General features: G+C 41.0%; 1 protein-coding gene across 1 annotated transcript in view; it reads right to left on the bottom strand.

Annotated features, from left to right (window-relative positions):
- iqsec3a (IQ motif and Sec7 domain ArfGEF 3a) overlaps positions 1-12,276 on the bottom strand; it is a gene marked incomplete at both ends in the record, with an annotated part of 136,957 nt that overhangs the window by 48,059 nt on the left and 76,622 nt on the right. The window contains one exon of the mRNA XM_083999707.1: positions 11,846-11,968. Coding sequence (XP_083855833.1) covers positions 11,846-11,968 — 123 coding nt within the window. The remainder of the gene's footprint in view (positions 1-11,845; positions 11,969-12,276) is intronic.

Raw genomic sequence — 12,276 nt, forward strand, 5'->3', positions numbered from 1 at the left:
ACATTGGATATATGAATGATTTTGGGCCCTCTAAATTAGATACAGGCTTCATGAAATGGTCTGAGTATGGACTCACCAATTTACATCAACTCCACAATGCTGGCAATTTGAAATCATTTGCGCAGCTGTCGGAGGAATTTAAGATACCAAGCACAGATTTCTTCAGATACTTACAGGGATTTCTTATTAAAACACAAAGACTAGGACAAAGTTACTAAACCAACACTAATTGAAGAGTTATTGATTAAAGTACAAACAAAAAAATGGGATAAGAAATTAATAAGCTGTTGTTACCAAATATTCCTGGGCATGAATTTGAATAATACTGCACAGGTTAAGGAGAGATGGGAAATTGAAATTAATTCCAACATATCACATGATATGTGGGAGGAAATTTGTACTGAAGTACATCTGGTAATTAATTCAAATGTATGGAGAGAATTTAAATGGAAGGTCGTCATGAGATTCTTTCGGACACCTGAAATTACAGCTAAATTTAGCACTACACACTCAAATAAATGCTGGAGAAACTGTGGCCCACACATTGGTTATCAGACCCACATACTCTGGCTATGCCCAAAACTGGAAGCATTCTGGAAGGAAGTGTTTGAAACGCTTAATAAAATATTTGGTGGAAATATTACAATGGACCCAATGGAAGGAAGAGCCAAAAAATATCTCTTACAGATAGCCTACTACTAGCAACAGCAATTAAATGCATAAGGTGGTTGAAGCCCGACCCCCCAACACATAATATGTGGACTGAAAAAATAAAGGAAATATATCAAATGGAACAAATAACATATTTCCTGAGGCTCCAAAAACATATATTCACTAAAAGGTGGAGCCCTGCTCTGGGTATACTGATATAATTTTATTTATTTTATTCCATCTTGCTTTATTCTATTTTATTTTATATTTTTCTTTGTCACTGTAGTCTCAGTCTCTTTTGTTGTACCATAACTGTTACCTTGTGTATGAAACAGCAGATATGATGATTATGATTCTGTACATGATATTGAATGAAACTTCCGATTCTATTTTTCATCCCTACCCCTACCCCTAGCCCTACCCCTAGCCCTTAACCCTTGCCCTTGAAACGGAGCTACAAGGAGTAGGGTTGAAAGTCAACCCCTACGAATTGGGACACCACTTCAACAATCACATACGTCATCAGTCGTCTCTGCTGGCTTTCACATAAGCAGACGGGACGAGCTTTTGCCACAAATCCTCTATTCAGAACCACGTTAACTTAATAAAATAAAATAAAATTGAATGAAGAATGATCGGTTCATTGTAAAACATTTATTTATTGATGTAAATGTGGTGATTTCTGTATAGGCTACAGATCCCCCAGGCAGTGCTGCTCCTGTGTCCAAAACACATGAAGCTTCACTTTTAATTCAAACAAATTAATGCGACAATTGTTACATTTCATCAATGAGACCAGCATTTATCTCCTAAAAAGAATGTAACTACGCGGCGGTAAACCTTTAAAACCCTGTGGGTAAGTTAATTAGCGGTCGTCTTTTCTACCGGGACGAGGTCGGGAGGTTGGCCAAAGTTCCAAAAAAAAAAAAAAATCTTCAAATAAATATTGTGATACTTATGTGAATCAATTTTTTCTCCCACCCCTAAATGGTAACCTAACTGAAACTAAAATAGAGCGTTTGGTCCTTTTTCTTTATTCTTTTCCTCCTCAGCAGCTGCTCAGACATTGTCCAGCTTCCATTTCACAGACATTTAGAAATAAAAGTGAAAATACTTAATCTGATACAGGCCACATTTTAGATGGTAATGTGAACAGCCAAACAAAAAAATCGGATCTGAGCAAAAAATCCGCCTTAAATGACATCAGGCTTAAAGTGGCGCTTTTCAGAGTGCAGAAGAATGCACGCACATATTAACAAACACTCGGATTGGCTCGAACAAAGCTGTGCAACAGAGAACAGAGTCATGTTTGCAGTGGATTCTCAAAGATGTCTCTTTCTGATACCACTCCGGAGAGGTATCAACTTCCAGCTTGGAATTAGTTTCTGGTCATCATCATGCACAGTATCATCTGCAGTCTGTACATTTTATGTATTCTCATCTCAAGAGCACACTTCAACCCTACTCGAGTTTAAACTGTTGAAATCACTAAAAGCTATTATCAAAGTCAATGCTTTAATGCTTTAATTCAGTCACTGAAAACAGTCCTTTTTTTTTTAGATGTTCACAAACATAGGTGGGATAAACCAGAGTACCTGGAGAAAACCCAGTCCTGACACTGAGGCCCTGTTTACACGACAACACTCACGGATGAAAACGGCAAAATATTTAAAGCAGAAGTAAGCGGAATGTTTGTGTTAATAAGTCTTAAATAGTTATATCTTCCGACGGCAATCACTTATATAGAGTGTTTGGTCTGAAACACGGGTCTGTCAGTCACTCTGCTCTGCTGTAAGCCGAGGAGAAAACTTTCCTTATCCTACAACCTTTATCCAATGAGGAGAGAGAACGGCATAAAGGGGCAGTCCTCTCTGTGTGTGCAGCCAAGGGATGCGCGTGAATGTGGTGATGTAGGGACGAGGGCGGGGACTGCTAACTCCATCGGCTGACAAGAAGTTAGCCAAAACGACCGGATCGCTTACTTCAGATGTGCCTTTTGTTTAGACGTCGACGGCGTTTAGGGGGCTTGAAAACGCAAAAAAGTGAAACCACCCTCCAGAGTGGAAATCTTAAAACGCTCCACTGTTGCGTGCCCATTTAAAGGGTGAAAACGCAAAAGTCTGCTCTGCGTTTTCATCACATGCATGCGTCAGCACAGGAAAATAACAACATTTTTTGGCAATTGAAGATGGAAAGAACGAATGAAACACAGATTTACACGAATTGTGGATGACAATTTTTTTTTTTTTTTTTTTTTAGATGTTCACAAACATAGGTGGGATAAACCAGAGTACCTGGAGAAAACCCAGTCCTGACCACTGAGGCCACTGTTTACACGACAACGCTCACTGCAAAATATTTGATCAGATGTGCCTTTTGTTTAGATGGCAATGGCGTTTTGGGGGCTTGAAAACACCGTGCGTCAGCACAGGAAAATAACAACAAACACGTCGGATTCCACAGACTTTTGCGTCACGGTATGCACGCAGATTTCCTCCCCAAAAAGGTCTAAAAACGCAAAATAAAAAGTAAGAACGCAACACCACTTTCGCGTTTTCTGTTCAGATTGTTTCCGTGTAAATGTAGCTTGAATCCATTCATTTTCTAGCATGAGTGCATCACGTCAGGAGGTGTTCTTCATTTTGGAGGCCAGATAACCCGTTGGGTAAGTTGAGGCCGAAGGGGCAGTTTTCGGGGAGTATGTGTTGAGATGTGACCAGATTTGCCCTCAGAGGGGAGACGGGGTTGAGTGGACGTTCTGGGCAGCTGTTTTCCCTGTATGGGGGGGGAGAAGGGGGATCTTGAGCTGTGACCAGATTTGCCCTCAGAGGGGAGACGGGGTTGAGTGGACGTTCTGGGCAGCTGTTTTCCCTGTATGGGGGGGAAGAAGGGGGATCTTGAGCTGTGACCAGATTTGCCCTGAGAGGGGAGACGGGGTTGAGTGGATGTTCTGGGCAGCGGTATAGGTTTTTTCTGGATGGGGGGAAGGCGGGGTGTCTTCACTTTGTCTTTGGACTCTGTCTGTGGATTGGTGGATGTTAGTACGATGCGCCTTTGTCTCGATGTGCAACCAGTCTCAGGCTTGATCTCAGGCTTTATCTCAGGCTTGATCTCAGGCTTTATCTCAGGCTTCATCTCAGGCTTCATCTCAGGCTTCATCTCAGGCTTCATCTCAGGCTTTATCTCAGGCGGGGGTTGACGCTTCATGCAGTCAGAGGACAAGGCAATTATATTCTCCAAAAACTTTGCTGGGTTCGCCACCTCCCCTTCAGCCACACTCCTCATCATTTCTACAAGAATACAATATTCGCGAAACAAGTTATATGTTCTCCTGTTTTTTGTCTTGATATTATTGATATTTTCTACATGTAGTAACTTCGGTGATGCATAAATTCTTCGTATCATGCAATCGTTAAGTTCCTCAAGCTCTTCAATACTTAACACAGTACACTCAAGTTCCTGCTGTACAGAATTTTCCTGTAAACTACAAGTAGATTTATCAATTTTTCTTACTTCTTTGTCTCCCGTTTCTTGTTTGACCCCCATGGCCTCCTGGAGTTTTGCCCTCGCCCGCTGTTGGATTAAAAGATCTTTGGTGTGTACCAGCTCTTCCTTCAACTGTGCCTGGTCCTTGTGTGCAGTGCGCAAACATATGTCCAGTCTTAACTCTGCATCCTCCAGCTGACTTTTCACTTGTTCCAACTGTTTTTTCACAGCACGATATTTCCTCCCCAAATTGACGATCTCAGAGTCCTTTGAAATGACCTCAGTTTTGTGGTCTAAGATTTCACCAGTTAAAGTCTCATTTGTTCTCTCTAACTCACTGATTTTTGACTGAGCTGTGAACAAGTTTTTAACCAAAGTCGCATTTGTTCTCTCTAACTCACTGATTTTTGACTGAGCTGTGGACAAGTTTTTAACCAAAGTCGCATTTGTTCTCTCTAACTCACTTATTTTTGACTGAGCTGTGGACAAGTTTTTAACCAAAGTTGCATTTGTTCTCTCTAACTCCCTGACTTTTGACTGAGCTGTGGACAAATTTTTAACCAAAGTCGCATTTGTTCTCTCTAACTCACTGATTTTTGACTGAGCTGTGGACAAGTTTTTAACCAAAGTCTCATTTGTTGTCTCTAACTCACTGACTTTTGACTGAGCTGTGGACAAGTTTTTAACCAAAGTCTCATTTGTTTGGTCTAACTCATTGATTTTTGACTGAGCTGTGGACAAGTTTTTAACCAAAGTCGCAATTGTTCTCTCTAACTCACTGATTTTTGACTGAGCTGTGGACAAGTTTTTAACCAAAGTCGCATTTGTTCTCTCTAACTCACTGATTTTTGACTGAGCTGTGGACAAGTTTTTAACCAAAGTCGCATTTGTTCTCTCTAACTCACTGACTTTTGACTGAGCTGTGGACAAGTTTTCAAGTAAAGTTTCATTTGTTCTCTCTAACTCACTGATTTTTGACTGAGCTGTGGACAAGTTTTCAAGTAAAGTTTCATTTGTTCTCTCTAACTCACTGACTTTTGACTGAGCTGTGGACAAGTTTTTAATGGTGAGATCTCCTGTAACCTTTTGAGATGAAATCTGCATTTCAAGCCGTCCTACCTCCTCCATATCCTTCATCTGATTCCTCATGTCAGTGATTATCTGGTCTTTTTCATGGCTGAATGCAATAGCTTCATCATCTAGGTTTTTAAGTTTATGTTTCAGGTCATTGACCTCCTCTCCCAATGTTGTTATGATGACACGCTGTTTTTCTGACTCTTTTTGCTGACAATCTATTTTCAGGTCTTTTTCTTTACAAGCCTCAGTTGCCACATCAGCCCTTCGATCTGCGTCTATTACGTACTGTTTTTGTTTCTCAAGCTCAGCAATGAGTTGGCAGTTCTCTCTTTTCAATTTATAGTTGTTTGTCTTATCAATATCAAGCTTTTTTTGATATCTTTTAATTTTATCTCTCAGCTCCTGGGCTGTTTTGTCTACTTCCTCAAGTTTATCTGTTGTTTCGTGACAGTTTTCACCTTCAATTCTCAACTCATGTTTTGTTTTGTCATGTTCAGTGTCCTTCTGTTGTACCAGCTGTTTCACTTCTTGTACTGACTTGCATTTGCACTGTTTATACCCTGAGAGCTCTTCAACCTTATGATTCAAAGTCTGATTTTCCATTGCCAGTTTTTCATTTTCCTCTTTGATTTGGCTGAACTTCTCCAGTTGCTTCTCCATTTGCTTTCGCTTCGACTTCTCCACATAGTATTTGTTATTGAGGTGCTGGTTTTTTGACTCCAGATTCAGAATTCTCTGCTCTAAATCAGTCTTTAGATCGGTTTTCTTGCACTTATCGTTAGCTGAGCTAGCCTCAGCCTGCTGCAGTTCATGTTTGAGGTTGTTATTAAGCAGTTTCAGTTCTTTAACGTTCTGCTGCAGTTTAGCATTCTCCGTCTGTAGTTTTTTCAAATAATTTTCATTTTTAATAGAGGAGGTACTTTGTCTCTTCAAATCCTTGTTTTCGTCAAATAGCCGTTTCTCAGTTTTCTTTGTCCTAGTTAATTTGGACTCTTCCTGATGTACACTCATTTTTGTGCAAGTATTTTTATTACCGTACTTGAAATGAAGTGACTCAGTTTGTAGTGTATTTGTCTCTGTGTAGACCGTGTGTTCTACAAAAAATAGGGGCTATTTACGTAAGTTAAGTATGAACAATTAAAGATCACAATTAATGTCCTCTCAGTAACCAGCCAGTAATGCTGTGAGGATTTTCTACTTTCTGCTTCTACTTTCTACCAACTATGGTCTATATACACGGCAATGATGACATCATAGTGATGTCACACATTTCAAAGGACAATGCCAAAGTCACACCATTATCATCATGATGTCATCACTATGATGACATCATAGTGATGTCATGCATTTCAAAGGACAATGCCAAAGTCACACCATCATTATGATGTCATCATAGTGATGTCATGCATTTGGAATTTAGTTTGATCAGAGTCACTTGTTCAGTTCAGTTCAGTTGTTCAGAGTTCAGCCAAATCAAAGAGGAAAAGAACAAATCTAAAAATGGAACGTCAGCAAAAAGAATTAGAAAAGGCTCAAAAACACATTGATACAGAGAGTGAGTCATTGCCCAACAACGTCAAGAAATTAAAAACAATTTCAAAAATTGTTAATTATTTTCCAACATGTATCAAAGACCTCAAAGCTAAAAAAGAATCAGACATAATGAGGATGAGCAAACTGTTTGATAAACTCAAGGCAGACGAAAGCCATCGTCGTGCAAACAGTCCAACTAAAGAACAGCATCAGGAAGATGAAAATGAAAACAACCTGAAGATCTTGTTGAATCAGGCAAAGATAAGGATACAAAAGCTTCAGTGGGACAACAGAAGATTCACTGACCAAAATAAGGCTTTACAGGGCAATCTGATGATTGACGTTTACATTTGCGACGACTGGGAAGAAAAGCATGAAGTGTTACTAGATGAGGTGAAGAACCTCATTATAGAGGAATTTAAAGCCTCCACTGAAGAGCCTGAGCCTGGTTTTGTATCAAGACACGGCACTGAGGCGTTGCTCAAAGAGAGAGAGGAATTAACTACACAGTTAAGTAAGTGGACCTCATCTCGAGAGGTTAGAGAAGACATCAACATTAAAAATAAATCAGAGAGGATGAGGTTGTCCAAGCACTTTGAAAAACTCCGGGCAGATCACCATCGTCGTGCAACCAGTCCAACCAAAAAACAGCATGAGATGAACAACGAAAATGTAAACGACCTGAATAGCAAGTTGAGACAGGCAAAGATGAAGATACAGCTGCTTCAGCAGGACAACAGAAGACTTAGTCCTCAAAATACGGTTTTACAGGACGAGTCTACGACATTCAGCCATACTTGCAACACCTGGAAAGAAAAGTATGAGGAGTTGCTAGGTGAGGTGAGGAAACTCAAATTAGGAATTTGGGAGGAATCAAAAGCCCAACCGCCTAAGCATCAAGCCCCCACTGAAGAGAAGCCTGAGACTGGTTGCACATCAAGACAAACGCACTCCGTACAGACCCCCCTCCTTGCCCCGGTCCAAGGAAAATCTATACAGCTGCCCAAAACGGTCACTCAAGCCCATCGACCCTTCAAGGGCAAATTCGATCACAGCTCAAGCCATATTCCCTGCAAACTGCCCCTTCAGCCTCAACATACTCCACTGTTTGGCTTGCTTCCACGTAGAAAATGAAAATAATACTAACACCTGCTAGAAAATAAATGGGTTCAGGGTAGATACTGGGTTTTCTCCAGGAACTCTGGTTTTTCCCACCTATGTTTTTGAACATCTAAAAAAAAAAAAAAAAAATCAGCTTCAAGATAGACCACCTATGATCTTGCCTCTACTGGGCGCATGACGTCTGTCCGACTACCTATTTCTCCGACTTCCTATTTCTCTGACTTCCCATTTCTCCGACCATACATTTCTTTATTTTTGCGTCCATTAGTCCGACCTCCCATTTCTCTGACTTAAAGCCCCGGTACAGACCTTTTAAGTGGATACGCAAAAGTCTCTGGTTTCTGCTGATGTGTCTCTGTTACCTACAACAGCAAATGAGCCCATCAGTGTGAAGATACGCTATTTCTAAGTAGTCTAATTCTATACCTCTGGAAGGCATGGTCGGGTCGGACCACTGACGAAACGATACAAATAGATACATTACCTCATCCATGTGCATGCTGCAGATAGCTCCTAAAAAAAGTTTTCACAAAGTCTTCTTACTGATTGTTGTTTCCAAAACAAATCTACACGCGCCGGCCAGACAAACGTCTTCACGACAGTGGGAAATTCAGTCTTCATTCCGGCAAAACACCAGCGCTTTCATCCACAGGGGCCGCCAAAATCAACACTAAATGAAAAGTCTGTAACTCTAAGCCTAACCGTAACACTGTAGAATAACTCAGATTAATGGGTAGCCGGAGAAATGAGCGGTCAGCTTTTTGGGTTACATGCTGTCATTCCGACATCCCACCACTCCGACATCCCACCATTTAGATATACCACCATTCCGACATAACGCTAGTCCGACTTGCGAACGTCCCACCATTCCGACAAGGCTTTCAATATGTGTTATTTTTAGCTATTTATAATCTGTTTTTATTGTCGTGCTGTGCGTGACTGGTTCTATGTGAGCAGCTGACCACATTTGAATTTCCCTCGGGATTAATAAAGTATATCTATCTATCTATCTATCTATCTATCTATCTATCTATCTATCTATCTATCTAGTCTGCCTGTCTAGCCTCCAGTTTTGCCAACTTGGCAACTTTCTTGCTAAATCTGGCTACTTTCGAAACCCTCTTGCCGATTTTTTTGTCAAAAGCGACTAGCGACAAATCTAGCGACTTTTTCCGGCGTTGTTACAAACGTTTCGAGAGGGACCTGTGTGCAGGGACAAGGGCGCCGCCATTAGCTCATCCAGACCGGAAGTCACGGCCGGAGGTTGCTTTTCTTCGTGTATATTATTTCTATGTTATTCTAAGAACCCCGTCTCTCTCTCTGGCCTGTCTAGCCTCTACCTGGTCTTTTTTACTAAACTTAAAGCAGATATCAGCTTCACGGCCGTTTCGGCTAATGCTGCGTTCAAGGCAGGCTTTTGAAACCGTAAGTTACAGCTTCAAGTCACAACTACGACTTGGTAGCGTTCCAGGTAACCCGTAGCTCGTGTTTTTACCATCCTGTTGTCTGTGAAAGTTCCCTATAACGGCCACTCGTAACTTCCGACCCGTGAACTCGTACCAGATCGAACTGGTATGACTTCACAGGAAGGAAAAACACAAAGTACGAGTTTCTTTGAACGCACCATGAGTTAGCAGCCCCCGCCCTTGTCAGGCATCAATTGGTCCTCGTGCTACGTCACCACATTCACGCGCATCCCTTGGCTGCACACACAGCCCTTCATGCCGTTCTCTCTCCTCATTGGATAACACTTGTATCCCACAAGGAAAATTTTCTCCTCGGGTTACAGCAGAGCAGAGTGACGGAGAGACTCGTGTTTAGGCTGAAATACTTCATGTAAGTGATTGCTGACGGAAAATAGGACTATTTAGGACTTATATTAACAAAAACATTCCACTGATATCTGCTTTAACCAACTCCTTTCTTTATTGCCTAAACCCAACCAAAGCACCCACCAAAGACATTTCTTTTTTCTCTCTCTCTCTCCTAGTCTTCTGTCAGCAGGAGCGGCGCTAGCCGTTAGCCGTTAGCAGCGTTTTTTAATAACTCAATAACTTAATAAACGATCCATGCAAAAAAATATTTAGTTAGCTCAATCATGTTGTAACTAAGATATCCGCTGGAAAACCATATTTTATCATGGACCATTTGAGTTACTGAGTTATTTTTTTTTATCTACATAGAAATGATACACACGAAGAAGGGCAACTTCCGGTCGTGACTTCCGGTATCGATCAGCTGAGCTAATGGCGGCGCTCACATACAGGTACTCTTGAACGTTTCTGGTTTGTAGACTCGGACCTGAAAGCATGTTATCACTGCTGTTTTCAACGAGCAGCGGTGCCCCCGTCCCAAAGCACTTACCGGCAGTCAGCCTCACAGTAGTGTCACAGAGCTGTCTCCGCTGCATTCAGAGACGCGCACGCCGGCGCCGACAGGAAAGGAATTGCCGGAAAGGCGGGATGTTTAAAAAAGAAAAAAATACAGTCATTCCGTCCATAAGAGGCAAAAATTGTCTGAATGATGGAACATTTGATAGAAAATTAAGTGTTGCCATTTAGCCTATGTCGGACTGGTGGGATGTCGGAATGGCGGTTGCCCCCCGGATTTTTGGGCAGTCGGACTGATGTACAGTATGCTCCCCTCCTCTACTTGGAAAAGGAAAACAACATCTCCCAGAAATGAATGACTCAGTGTCGAGACTGGGTTCACTCCAGCTGCTCTCCCACCTAGTTCATTAAATAAATAATAAACATCTAAAAAATAAATATGTTAACGTTTGTTGAGTCCAATTTTCTTATCTGTTCTGTTACTCATGTTGTTATTCGTAACATACATATATATTATTTATATTAGCAAATTATCAACAATTACCTGAATAATTGCACAAATACACAAGTGCTTGAAAAAGCAGGGAAGACAGACGAGACATAAAATCAATACATTACAAGGCAAAGAACAAACAAAGCAACAAATGTATAAAAGTTGACAGTAGAAGATAGTTCAAATGTAATATTGATATCTAATTATAATTCAGTGTTAAATACAATAAGCTCCAAAGCTTCCATTACACAAATTAACTCACAACATGAATTAAACACTTAGATCGGCTCAAACGAAGTTGTGCAACAAAGAAACTTTTTTAAAGAGACATATACCAACCAACTTAATCATATTCTTTCAGGTATAAATTTGTGTAAAAATTATAATGGACGTGTTTCTGAATGGGTTTTGTAGTCCCATAGCAAAGCTAAATTGATTATTTTTATTGTGCAGAAAGCAGATCTCAAACCTCCAAATTAAAACCAGCACTTTAAGGTGCAAATAGTGCAAACTAACACAAATAACAATGCCATAAATGGTAAAAATAAATTGCGCATGTTACCTTTGTTTGCTGTCACTGTCACTCCACTCATCTTGCATATTATCTATTTCTACTCAACATCCGGCATGTGCACACATATATAACAAAAACCTGTTTACCTTCTTAGCTCACAACAAGGACCACATACTTAGGCATTATAGTGTATTAGGGTTGAGAAAACAATTTGTCTAGTTTGAGTTGGTTTGGAGGTTTCTGAAGTGCAAACTTTCCCCAAGTCCAGTAGAGCAGAACAGATGCTAACGTTAGCATACACTCTGGTATGATAACATCTGCTTCGACTGGGGTAATTCTACCCAGATGTCCTAGTTGTGAACAGCCTTTTTTAAACATGACCTACAAAATAACCAAGTGCCCTTGAAATCGAAAGTTGGACGTTTCTGAAGTGGTTAGCTAGTTGACTGGACTTGTTAATGTTTGCATCTAAAGTTAGAGCAGACAAACTTTAAAATCCATTCCCCAAACTTTTCATGGTCAATTGAACAGGACAAAAAAAAGTTTTTGGACATCTGTACAAGCCGCAGCTAATGTGCTCCCCTTATAATACAAGTGAGAATACAGCGAGATAAACCCAGCTGCTGCTTTTCTAATTACCTGAAGGCCTCGATAAGACGTTCCACCTTCTGGGCTTCTCCCTGGACACGAATGTGGGCCTGAAACTTTCTCAGTGCTTCGTCCAGCTCCATCCCAGAGAAGTCCATCTCATCCACCACACAGCTGTGAAAAGCACAGAGAGGGAGGGAGGGATGAGATATGGAAAGAGCAAGGGCAGCAGAAAGCAAGAAAAAACGAAAATCTATAGCAAAACGTTCGCTGCAATTCGTCAAGATAATGGGAGAGGCTGCCCTCTTCAGTGGTGGGATAGGTGAACTTGGGAATGGACACCCAAGATAAAAAGATGAAGTCGACTCATCTGCTTCCCGGTCACAGCTGCACTGTGCTCACTGCAGGTTTTAGCCACGCACACAAGACACCAGGGATAAGACTGAGCCTGGCTATCTCCTCTGTGCCACAGCTGCTGAGAC

The sequence above is a fragment of the Trachurus trachurus genome (genome assembly GCF_905171665.1).
Source record: "Trachurus trachurus genome assembly, chromosome: 23".
Lineage (NCBI taxonomy): Eukaryota > Metazoa > Chordata > Actinopteri > Carangiformes > Carangidae > Trachurus > Trachurus trachurus.